The sequence below is a fragment of the Cynara cardunculus genome, assembly GCF_001531365.2.
Source record: "Cynara cardunculus var. scolymus isolate 2C chromosome LG 7, CcrdV1, whole genome shotgun sequence".
Classification (NCBI taxonomy): Eukaryota; Viridiplantae; Streptophyta; class Magnoliopsida; order Asterales; family Asteraceae; genus Cynara; species Cynara cardunculus.
Window position 1 is genome coordinate 7,587,551 of NC_037534.1, and position 13,775 is coordinate 7,601,325.

The 13,775-nt window shown below is 32.8% G+C and overlaps 1 protein-coding gene across 1 annotated transcript; it reads left to right on the forward strand.

Annotated features, from left to right (window-relative positions):
- Window positions 1-11,159: 11,159 nt before the first annotated feature.
- Window positions 11,160-13,289, forward strand: LOC112515745 (pentatricopeptide repeat-containing protein At3g24000, mitochondrial). The gene has a single exon (XM_025122661.1). It carries the CDS (start codon window positions 11,160-11,162, stop codon window positions 13,164-13,166), a length of 2,007 nt encoding a protein of 668 aa, XP_024978429.1. The 3' UTR covers window positions 13,167-13,289.
- Window positions 13,290-13,775: the final 486 nt, after the last annotated feature.

The following is a 13,775-nucleotide window of genomic DNA, read 5'->3' on the forward strand; positions in this document are numbered from 1 at the left end:
CTTTATAAGAAAATTATATTATTAAACCAAATATAAATCACTTCGTTATTGTACCTAAATTAAATTATAATAAAAAATTGAATTAAAAAATTACACAAAAAATGAGGAATTTTAAATAGTTAATTTGATATGAATATCGATATATTTTTGTTATGCATATTACTTAAAGTTCAAGATTACAAGTAAATTATGAATAAGTACAACTTATTAAAGTTCGATGTTTGAATTTGTATAACTAACTGCGGATAAACATAATCAAATAGAGAATAAACATCTCATTTTAAAATCTAAAAAATCTAAAAATATAATTAAAATAATTATCGAGTTCTAACAAAATAAATAATTATTATCTTTATAAGAAAATTATATTATTAAACCAATATAAATCACTTCGTTATTGTACATAAATTAAATTACAAAAAAAATTGAATTACAAAATTACACAAAAAAATGAGAAATTTTAAATAGTTAATTTGATACTAAGATCAATATATTTATATCAAATTTTTATGATATCTTCAAATTTATATTTTATTCAAAAATAAAAAAAATCATCGTTTTCTCAAAATCACATAAGACCATATTATAACATCGACTGAGATAAAAAAATAAAATGAAATATTAAATATCAAGATGTATCTCGCTGCATTATGCGAGTACCCTTCTAGTGCATTAATAAACAGTATTTTATGCATAAAAAGTGGGTTTTAAGAGTTTTTGTCAAATGTTTTATAATATAGTATAGATTTTAATGTAATTTGCTTAGTTTTTAAGATTTTTGTATTTCAAATGTATTTACAAGTTTTAATAATTTATTAATACACAAATATTTTATATTATTTTATCTTCATCAATTAATATTATCATATTATTTTAATTTCTAATATTAAAGGTGATTAAGTGTTCAGATCATTTTTACGTTTTTCATCTTAACTATCATTCTCACACGATCCTTCGGCTTGCTTAACAATATATTGCTTACTTCATTGTAAGAAGGTCTCATATGTATGGGTAAAAAAATTCGGGTGGTGGGGCTCTGGCTTCTACAACGTGGTCTTCATCACATGCGTCTTTTCTCCTAATTCTTCATTTGCTTTCTCTGTTGGCAAAAAATTTGTCGCGAGTGGTCCTATGGATATCTTTGTATGTGATTTGGACTTATCACAATAAAACGGTGTCTTCAAAGCGGTCTCCTTCGCAATTGGACTTGGCTTTGGACATCCAACTTTTATCTTTTCGATGGTTAACACATTGTACAAAAGGTTTCACTAATTCTTGGGCAAAATGACGCTGCAACCTAAGAGCCAAACCTAGTGCCTAAGTTTCGATGTTCGAAGGGTTTCTTTTCATGTGTTTGCTTCGGTTTTCTTGGGTCTTGAGTGTTTGTTTTTAGTTTTGTTCGACTGAGGTTTGTTTGGGGATGTCTTTTTCGTTTTGGGTTTTGGTGTCTTGTAGGTAGGATTGATCTCCGTGTTGTTTTCTTATGTTTTTTATACTTCTTGCAGAAGCTTGTATTTTGGTTGGTTTTTCAAATAAAAGTTTTGTCAGCACCATTAAAATGAGTTGAATATCGAATATTTTTAAAGTTATTTGCAATATATTTCTGCAAAGCCGTCTATATTTTTAAAGTTATATATATTATAAAACATTTGACAAAAACTCTTAAAAACCATTTTTTATACATGAAGTACTGTATATTGATGCAAATTACTTAAAATTAAGATTAGAAATAAATTATGCATAAGTACAACTTATTAAAGCTCCATGTTTGAATTTGTGTAACTAACTGCGGATAAATATAATCAAATAGAAGATAAACATCTCATTTTAAAATATAAAAAATCTAAAATACAATTAGGATAATTATCGAGTTCTAACAAAATAATTAATTATTATCTTTATAAGAAAATTATATTATTAAACCAAATATAAATTACTTCACTATTGAACCTAAATTAAATTATAATAAAAATATTGAATTAAAAAATTACACAAAAATAAGAATTTTAATTAGTTAATTTGATATTAATATCGATATATTTTTGTCAAATTTTATGATATTTTCAAATTTATATTTTATTCAAAAATAAAAACATTATCGTTTTTTCAAAATCACATAAGATCATACTATAACATCGACTGAGATAAAAAAATAAAATGAAATATTAAAATCAAAATGTATCCCGTTGCAAGTACCCTTCTAGTACTTAAATATATATCGGTGTTTCTTTGTCTTCTTAAAAAATTCAATTTTAAATCTAGTTAAATTATTAGTTAAAAACTAAAAAAAAAATACCTCTTAAAAATTAATGAAAAAATATTTGACGATTAAAGTTACGATTTCAAAGTTTTAAATAGTTAAAAACTAGAAAAATAAAATGTGTTAAACACTCTCAACTAAAATATCATATTTTTTTTAAATACAAATAAAACTAAATTTTGTATTTTAGACGGTAAATGTATTAATTTGATTTTCTTTTTTAAAATGTAAGAAAGTAAAAGAAACTATAGAGATGAATAGGGTTGCATACGGGTTGTCTCGACTGAGTTGAAGATATTTGAACAATTCAATCAAATGTCTGTGGTTTGAAAAATTTTAATCCAACCTAACCCAACTTAATCAAAACTACAACCCAACCCAATTTAACCCAAACAGGCCCGTTCCTGACATTTTATAGGCCCTGGGCGAACGTAAAAACATGACCCACCGCAAGAAACAAGACTTTTAGCAAAGACTTTTAGCAAAGACTTTTGTTGTCGCTAAAAGTCCATTTACCATTAGAAAGAGTATATAACAACATGTCGTCGCTATAACTTGTGGAGGAACCATGTCATCGCTAAAAAGACACATCGTCAAAACTCACTTTTCTTGTAGTGACTCTCAATAAGTACGAATAAATGTTTTTCATTAGTATAAAATTAAGTACAAGATATGTTAAGAATTTACTGAGAAAATAAATCTTATTTATCTTTATTATAGATATATAAGAGAGTACTTTAATTATATACTTCTTATTAGGTAAAATTGAAACCACTATTATAGAAACCATGGTTGTTGATAAATTTTTATAAAAAAGTAAGAATTTTTTTAGTTCATAACAAGAAATATGTGTTACTTTGATACAAAAAGAGAATTTGTGTGAATGAGGTAATCGTGAGGGTCAATGAGAGATCAACAATAAAGAAGATTATCAAGGTTTTTTAGACAAGTAGACAAATGAGGATCATTAAAAATATGAAAGAGAAGATTATTCATTGAGATTCAATAAGAATAAATAATAAATTAAATATATAATATGCAAACTCAACAAATGATTGTTTGAGCATTTAAATAGAATATTGTGGTGTGGTGAAATATTTTCCTTCTTTTTTTGCTCAACTAAAATAAGATATTAAGATTAAAAGTTTATGGAACATGACATATATAAGAGACATTACTAAATAAATCTAGTAGAAAAAAATTATTGATTAATCACAAAACCATGAAACACGTCATAAATTGTAATAACAATATATTGATCGTCAAACAATAGTATAATATTTTATGTAGAAGCAAAAAAATATAACAATAGTCAACAAAAACAATTAGAACGACATAACCAAATAGAAATAGTCAATAGAAGCAGAGATTGATAAAAATATATAGCAATAGCAAGCACCTAATATTAACGTTGAATTGTTGAAGCACGAAAACAGTCAGACATATAAAGATAGCAATAGTCAATATTATTGGACCTTGTTGGATATAAAAAAAAATAGAGAGACAATAAACAATAGCATATAATGAATGACCAATTTTTTTTAATTTTCTTCTCCAATGTAATTAGTTGATATCTTTTTGCCTCTTATTATATGCTACAATTTTTGGGTTTCTTTAATTTATTAAATTCTTTTAGACTACTATTGTATTTTAAGAGAAAAATTTGGGCCCTTGATATTTTTGGGCCTTAGGCGTGTGCCTGTGCTGCCCTCCCTCAGGGATGGCCCAGAACCCAAATCATGCGGGTTGGGTTGGTATGATTGATCGGGTTAAAACTTTGATACATCATTTTACAATATAACTAAACGTTTATATTTGACGAAGTAAAATAAAAACGAGAACATACAAAAAATGCTAACAAACTCGAAAAAGAAATTCAAGCTTCATGTAAATCAGAAAGTAAAATCACGTTTGAAATTATAATATAATCTCAAATATAGTTAACAGGAGATTGGTTAATCACTAACTTAACAATCATATAGTATAAAAAGGCATCAGGTCGATCGGTTTGAATTAAATTATCCTAATACCAACCCAATAGATACGGTTTAGTCTAATTTTGTATCAACTATGTATCGAGTTACCTCGAGTTGAATTACCTCGGATTGAGGTTACTACATGTGATTAAATAAAAAAAGGATGTTCTATAGAATGATTCCCCGTTTCAGTTGATTTTATTCAACGATTGACCAAACGAAAATATTAAGAAATGTTTTTTTTCCAGGCTAGGTTGGCAAGATTGGTCGGTTTTTTGAGCGACACTAGAGACGAATATAAAAACCTTCTTAAATATTTCCTTTTGTATTATCTGTATTTATATTTTGCAAGCCTAAATCTCGGGTCAACTGTTTTTGACACTTTCAATTGTAATTTTTAAAGGGGGTTTTTATATTGTATCCTTTTTAATATCAAAATCAGATCAAATCATTATTTGACAATGTAAAAAGTGAATTTTGATGTGTGTGAGGAATAAATTAATAGGTAAGTATGCATTTAGCAACGAGAAATGCATCAAAATGAGACTAACTTTCACCACATTTCTATTTTGAAGAACCAACTTTGAAATCATCATTTAAATATCTGAATCAAACTTTTTATTTATTTATGGATCTGATTGACGTACTAATTATGACATGGTCCAAGTTTTTTTTTCCGTGTTTTGCCAACTAAGATATCATGTTAATATTATAATTATAAATATAAAACTGAAGTGGTGAGAGGACGTAAAACTTTTTTTAAAGCTAAAATTCTACATCACATCCCATAATAAAATTTAATTAAATGATGCATTCCTTTCGCCTATTCAATCAAAACCTCATATATTAAGAAATAAAATCTCACATTTTTTTTCAAATCAATAAAAAAATTAATGCAATAAAAAATGATCTAACCAAAATTATTTCAAATGTCAAATTAAAAATTACAATAAGGTTAAAAATAATACAAAAAATGTTTAAAAATATTTAATCTTTAACTGCTTCGTTAACCATCTTATCAAAGTTAACTATCAACTTCAAATTGTGGAACTGGTTGAACATCGATATCAGAAATAAATGCATCTTCAATATCAACTTGCCTTGTTTAAACATATACAACGTAGTACAAATATGCGAGTTATTTAGATCTTGAGGATGACCGTTTGAACGTCTCGTTAACCTGAACAAATCGATAATTTAGAAAACGTGACGGTGCAACTATCGTAATCTATTCCCCAACAAGGAGGCAACCCAAAGGGGTAATTTGTCAGTAGTAACAACAACGTACTTGAAATTGTTCATCAAGGATGCGTTTGGTACACTGGACAGGGACAGGACAGAATCCTTGTCCCATGTTTGGCATGAATTTTATGTAGAACAGAGAGGAACAGAGTGGAACAAAGTGAAACAGGCCTGTTCCACCCCTTACCCCATGGAACATGGTGGAACAGACTTGTATTTTACCATTATAACCTCAAAATAAAACTTAATTCTCTTCTAAAACACCAAATAGGTTTCTCTTTTACATTTTATTCATTCTTTAAATTTTATTTATTGTATTTTATGTTTCTTAAACTTTTATTTTACTGTCCTCAAAATATTATTTTTATATGGTTTGTATATTTTTATTAATTTATGTAATTTATTATATATTAATAATAAAAAATAATGTAGAAAAGAGATAAAAATAAAAATAGAAAACCACATAAACTTTTTATTTGGTGTCATATTAATTGTTTTGATGAAAACTTCAAATGATATATTTTGTAATAAAAAAATTATTCTATTATAATTTAATAAATTACATAAATTGTTTTCTTGATTTTATCACCGTCAAACGTATTGCGTAAGGTTCACGCATGCAATTTGTTGTTTTCGATGAGTTTTGTATGTTATCCCTTTGATCAGAGTAGTAAATATTCGATTTTGGTATTACAAGAGTGATTGTACATGTGATAAGTAAATTCTTTTGTTTTCTGGAATCCAAGTTTTACTATTTGATATTTAATTCATTCTAACTGATTGTGTGTTTGTTGGTAGTAGTTTTTTCTTCTTACTATGGAATGCATATAAATTTGCTTCGATAATGGATTCTTGATGGTTATATTATATATTTTTTTTTTCATATATCATTAGTTGATTATGAAATCATGTATTTTTGCAAATATATTTTTGCAAGTAGTAGTGTTTTGATGTAAGTTATACTTTACACACTGTATTTGTTAACATTTATATTGATTATTAAGTTAAAAAAAACACTAAACAGCTCACTGGGGGTAAATCGGTCATTTTAACCAGTTTTGTCCAGTCCTATCATGTCTTACCAAACACTGAACAGCTGTCATGTTCTGTCATGTCCTGTCATGTCCTCTCCTGTTATGTCTGCATACCAAACGCACCCCAAGTGACATAGCTTCAGAAATTATATCATCGGAAAGTTAATGAGAATATGGGGTTGTTTAGCAAACACTTATCCGATAAGCGCTTATCGGTAAAATCTAACACTACCATTTACTTATCGTGTAAGACTTTAGTTCACCAAAATGGCATTGTAAGCAACAATTTATAGAGTAAGCGCTTACCATGGTAACAGCCGTCACACTCACTTACTGGGTAAGACTCTCGGTCCTTGACTCTCGGTCCTTGCCTAAATCTTACTAGGTAAGATTTTTGGTCCTTACCATATTCATCCGGTAAGGTAACGTGATTTGGTAAGTGGTCACAAGGGTATAAGCGTTTGGTGTATATGTCTCCACCGATTATTTGAAATAAAACTTGAGATAACGAGTGACGGCGTAATTTTGGATATGGCTTCTTCCGCGTATTTTCGACTCAGTTTTCTAGATCGACGGCTTGTTTCTTTCCTTCCACTTGAGCTTAAACTTGAAGGATGGAATACCAAGTCATTCTTGGAGATCATTTTTCTTCCTTTTGCATTTTTAATAATTCATAAAAATCAGAAGCTTTGGGTCCAAAATCATGAAAGTTCAACAAGTCAAAAAAGGAACCAAGTAGGCAAGCAGTGGGTCTGAAATTGTGGCCTACGCTTTACTGGTATAGTGCTGATCTCCCCGATAAATAGTGGCTGCAAACAAATGAAGTAAAATCTACCTACTCATGGCGGAACAAAGTTACAGAGATAAGAAAGATGTAAACTTTGGTGGCGGTGGTGAAACCACGAAAGCCGCCGAGGGTGTTAAAGAGGTAAAGAGCAGTGGTGGTGGTGGTTGGTTTTCCGGAGAGTATTTCAAAAACCTACCTTCTAAATGGAACACAAAAGTACATGATTTCAGTTTGGGTTCTTGGGATGGAATTGCTAGTCATGGTGGTGAAACATTTCATGGGTTATGGGCTGATGGCATTGAACTCGACTGGCAAACAATGATGCAACCAGTTTTTCATTCTGCTCGTGCTCGTACTGTAGCTAAAAGAATCGTGGACCTTTGTGGTGGTTCTGCCGTTCGGAGAGTACACCTGCACCGCCCTCTTAGCCGCCATGATGGCCGGGATGATTTGGAGACGAAGGAGAATGTTGACTTCGGGCGGGATACAAATAGGCTCGATTACTTCAGCGTCACTCCTTTTGACGTACATGCAAGCAATGAGCTCCTTGGAATTGCTGATTATGGTGGTGGTTTCAGGACTGGACAAGCGTCCGTCGGAAATTCTTCTTACAACGGACGCGGTGGCGGTGGCGGTGGTAGAAGTGGTGGTGACATGGTAGGGCCAAGACTGGATCAGAAAAGGGGAAGTACCGGTGGTGCATGTGGTGGAGACATGACTCAACAAGTGGCCGTCAGGATTTTTGCCAACAGTGACGGTGGCGGTGGTGAAATGGTGGTTCAAAGATTGCAGCAGGAAAGGGGTGATGCCGGTGGTGTTGATGGTTCTGAAAGGTGGATTGATGGGGAGGAAGGAGGACGTTTGGTGGTGGCAAGATGGTGGAACAATTGCTTGTTATTGTTGGCTTTGTGGAAATAATCTAAACCAAGATGTTGCAATTATTTTGTTGTGGATATCGAATGTTTTTTTGCTTCTTAAATAACAATTATTTTATAAAATTTTGGCGTGGGTCCGATTTAGAAAATCCATATCAAGTTAAGCATCGAGCTTTTAGGCTTAGATGATATCATGTTTTTTTGTGTAGCATAAGATAACGATCGTTTATTGGAACTAATCCAAGATCGATTTGGATCAAATCAAGTCAATTAACACTCACTAATGACAAGCTTTGTAGGACCGATCCGAGGACCGAAAACCATAAAATCACTTCCGATTACGATTATTTTCTCTTCAAGTTCAATTTTATTCTTTTATGCTGCTAGAGTTTATGTTCACGCAATTTTGAGTAAATTACAGATTTCGTTCCTATGGTTGTATGAAAACTATGGATTGGTCCCCTAAATGAAATAATTACATTTATGGTCATCGTGGTTTTGCTTAGGTCCCTTACCTTAACTTTATTAACTTAAGCTTCGTTAAGCTAGGGGTGTTTTGGTAATTATATATTTTTTAATTAAAATTTTAAATATTTTATGATTATTAATATCATATAATGGACCATGCACTACCCTCCCAGCCTCCATCATCTCCGGGAAGAACTCCGACACATATCCATCATCTTCGACAGAGAAATCAAAGAACATTCAAACTCCATCTCCACCATCAGAACAAGAAATCAAAGAATCCAAACACCATCATTTCCCTCAGATCTGTAGAGGTTCGGGAGAAAGAAGAAAATCGTGTCTTAAAAAAATTGGATCCAAAGTGTATATGGAAGAACATCATCTCCCTCGATCTGGAAACCATGGATACAGAGGCTTTTAGGTTATTCGATTATTCTAGAACTCATCTCCCTCGATCTTGCTTTTATAATTCTGGGGTTTTATTTTCGTTTTCTAGGATACATCTGTGTTGATTCGTTTGGAGCTCACCGGATAATGAGGGTGTTTGGGAGGGGGCTTCATCGGAGAAGCAGGAAAAGGCTTTTTTTGTTGGGGGTGTACATGGACGTTTTTCTTCACTGATGCTCAAAGAAGGAAGATTATTAATATCATTCAGATCCCTTAATTAGACATGATTTATTGGAGACGGTGGTGGCCAAAAAAGGGGAGGAGGACGGAGAATAACTTTCATCATCGTCAGTGCTTATATACGTGTACTCTTGACATCCAAACTTGTACAATAACTTTCTTTTAATAAAAATGATAAATTGACCATATTACCCCTGACTTAACAATGGAGTTAGATGTAGAAATCCAATCCGTAACAATAATGAAACCGCAATGATGATACGTGTAATTGTTTCGTCTGAAGGATCCAATTAAAATTTTCATATAACCACACTTCACTATTTTTTTTTCTCTCTCAATCGTCTAAACATTCTCATAATTTCAAGCTATACATACAGGGTCGTCGTTGGGTAGGGTGGGCGAAGGACCGGGACCGGCCAAACCGGCCCAGCCCGGCCCGGGACCGGTAAAAACCGGTTATAGGACCGAAATCTGGGACCGATTAGGGATTTGGGGTGTTTTGCGGGACCGGTTATGGACCAGTCCGGCCCAATTTTTTTAGAAAATGTAGCTATTTTTTTTAAATGTAGCCGTTAATTATAAAAAAAGTAGCCGTTTTTAGCCCTTTTTTGTATTTTTTGCTTTCTAAACACAATATATAAGTGTGTTGGTTGAGGGATTTACATACCAAGTTCTCGATTCGTAAAAAACGCAAAAAAAAAAAAAGTTCACAATTATCAGTTTCTCGCTATATTTTGTAAGACAATGTAATTTGAATTATAATAAAACGCATTTTTAAAGTGTATTTGAGTGATCCAATTACAAATTTTATAATGTATTAAAAATATATATCATTAAAAAAAATATTATTTTTTAATGACCGGGACCAGGACCAGCGACCCGTAACCGGTTACAATAAAGCTTGACCGGGCTCAACTTTTTCGACCGGGACTAAGACCGATTATGGCCAGTTATAAGAAATCTTGGAACCGATTGGGACCGGCCCGGCCCAGCCCAAACCGGCCATCACTACTCAGGTCTCACAAGAAATAGGGCCCAAATTTTTTTAGGATATAAAAGTTATACATTATTGACTCCTTGTTATCTAATATTAAGTGAATGACTCTTTTAAGTACTCTCCTATCTTTAAAACAAGAATAAGATCTCAAGTTAATTATAAGCAACATGGACTTTTAAATTCTAAGATTGATGATTTCAAAAAAGTTTGTTTTAACCGTAAAAGTTTAAAAGGGTGATGAAAAATATTAACTTGAAGTGAGATGAAAAACCAACCGATTTACATATAATATTGCTCCGAATAGTCAATATTGTGAACTAAAATGATATTAATCTATATATTAACGAATTTTTTGATGGTGAAACGAATTAATGATACTATGTAAAAAATAATATGGTACCATCGCTAACTAGCGACGGATTAGTGATATTTTTTAAATATATTTTTTTCGGATTTTTTAATAATTCATATATGAATCTTATGGGTCGTTTATCAAATACTTACCCGAGTAAGCGCTTACCAAATCACATTACATTATCGGATGAATATGGTAAGGACCAATAATCTTACCCGGTAAGAGCAAGATAAGGACCAAGAGTAAGTGAGGGCAACGACTCTTACCAAGGTAAGTGTTTACCGGGTAAATTGTTGCATACGATGTCATTTTGATGGATTAAAATCTTACTCGGTAAGTAAATAATAATGCTAATTTTTGCCGATAAACATTTATCGGGTAAGTGATTGGTAAACGGCCCTAGTTTTATTTTAAAAATTGTAGGCTTTATAACTCGATATTGATTACCAGCTCATTAATAATTTTAAGCAGAGCAAATTTTTTGGCACACATATATTGCTTTTGAGACTCGTCTGTCTCTATATTCCCGGTGTATTACATGAACAAATTTGTTGCTCCCTTCACAGAAAATCTTCTCTTTATCAATGGAGGATTTATCTCTTCAGTTCGATCACTTATGGGAATCCCTATCTCTCTCCGTTTTCTTGGAACATCTACAGCAACCCCATTTGCCTCATCGTCTATTCTTTCATCACCATTGCCAGAAGAAGTGTTTGATCCTGCTTCACACATAATCCAAGAAAAAGATCTTCTAAGAAAATCCCCAAATGGTTCTTTACGTGTATTAGAGCTAATTGATGATGGGTTATTGGAACCAGACGCTAAATTGTACAGTCAACTGCTTAACAGGCTTACCCAATTGGGAAAGATAAAGGAAGGCAAAATGGTGCATACCCATTTCATGAATTCAAAGTTTAAGCATTATGTCGTGATTCAAAATACGGTGCTCAATATGTACGCAAAATGTGATCGTTTGGATGATGCACGAGAGGTGTTTGATAAAATGCCTGTTAAAGATATGGTCACTTGGACTGCTCTGATTACCGGGTACTCTCAGAATGATAAACCAGTCGAAGCACTTGTTTTGTTTCCCCAAATGCTTAGGCTTGAATTGAAGCCAAATCACTTCACTTTTTCAAGTCTTTTGAAGGCTGCTGGAGCTAGAGCCGACGAAAAGGAAGGTGAGCAGATTCATGGCTATTGTTTGAAGTATGGATATGATTCCAATGTTTATGTGGGAAGTGCACTTGTGGACATGTATTGTAGGTATGAAAGAATGGAGGAAGCTCATTTTGTTTTTGATGGATTAGAACACAAAAATGAGGTTTCTTGGAATTCTCTGATTGCTGCTTTTGCCAGAAAGAATGAGGGAGATAAAGCCCTCCAACTTTTTCAGAAGATGCAAAGAGATGAATATAAACCAACTCATTTCACATATTCAAGTATTTTTAGTTCTTGTGCAAGCACCGGATCACTAGAGCAAGGAAAATGGATTCATGCCCACATGCTCAAATCTGGTCTTAAACTTATTGCGTTCATCGGTAACACCCTCCTTGATATGTATGGCAAATCAGGTAGCTTTGATGATGCTATAAAAGTTTTCGATAGATTAGCTAAGCCAGATGTGGTTTCGTGGAATTCTATGCTTACTGCATACGCACAACATGGACTTGGCATAAAAACCCTCCAACAATTTGAGAAAATGTTGAAAACTGGAATTGAACCAAATGCAGTAACTTTCCTCTGTGTTCTCACTGCTTGTAGCCATGGTGGACTCCTGGAAAAGGGACAACATTACTTTGAAATGATGAAGAAATTCAAGATCCAACCAGAAGTCTCTCATTATGTAACGATGGTTGATTTACTTGGCCGAGCCGGTCAATTTGATCGTGCTCAAAGTTTCATTAGAGAACTCCCAATTGAACCCACTGCAGCCATATGGGGAGCTTTACTTGGTGCTTGTAGGATGCATAAGAAAATGGAGTTGGGTGTGCATGCTGCTGAACGGGTGTTCGAACTCGATCCTTATGATTCAGGACCGCACATATTGCTATATAATATCTACGCTTCTGCTGGTAAGTGGAACGAGGCTTCAGAAGTTCGAAAATTCATGAAAGAAATTGGAGTAAAAAAGGAACCCGCTTGCAGTTGGGTGGAGATCAAGAACTCAATGCACATGTTTGTGGCAAATGACGAATCTCACCCTCAGAAAGATGCGATACATAAGATGTGGGGCGAGATTAGTGAAAGAATCAAGGAGATTGGATACGTTCCAGATACAAGCCATGTCCTTCTGTTTGTCAACCAGCAAGAAAGAGAAGCCAAGTTACAATATCACAGTGAAAAGCTCGCTTTGACGTTTGCGCTTCTGAAAACGCCAAAAGGGTCTACGATTAGGATCAAGAAGAACATCAGGGTCTGTGGAGATTGTCATTCGGCTTTCAAGTTTGTTTCCCAATTAATCGAGAGAGAGATTGTTTTAAGAGACACGAATCGGTTCCATCATTTCAGTCGTGGATCTTGTTCTTGTGGTGATTATTGGTAGCATAAATATGAACAGCTAAAGGTGATTTAGACTAGGTGAGTTCTAAATTTAACGGTAAATCTATAAACTTGATCAAATTAAGGAATTGTTACTCATGATATGAATACATGTCTGAATGTGATCTTTTCCCCCATATTATCTTGGTTTTTAGATTGCATAGACTGTTTGATTTCTACTAGAATGCTGACCTTACTATTACTATTATGCTTTATTGCTCAACTGAGAATAGCAAGCAACTATTACAAGATGTATATGTATATGTATATGAATTTGGGATGATGCAACAACAATTGAGTTTGGTGAGAATGGTGACAAAACTTCTGAGGTCTTTGGATGAGATTTTAAAAATAAATGGAACTTCTGTGGCATGGCTTCCCTGAAGTTCCGAACCTTCATCTACCTTCGCCACCTTCACTTTCCCCTACAGTCGTCTTCACCTACTTTCACATGCTTTCAATCACCTTCATACGCATGAATTAGATAGAGTTTCTATCACGGTAATATAAGTAGATATTGTAGAAATATGAGAAAGTAACCGATAGCTTGGTAGCTAGGGTTTTATTATGATTTATGTATGTATTTACAAGAGAAACATAAAGCCTATATATA

Coding starts and splice junctions, on each gene's coding strand:
- LOC112515745 (XM_025122661.1), top strand. CDS start 11,160: ATGAACAAATTTGTTGCTCCCTTCACAGAAAATCTTCTCTTTATCAAT.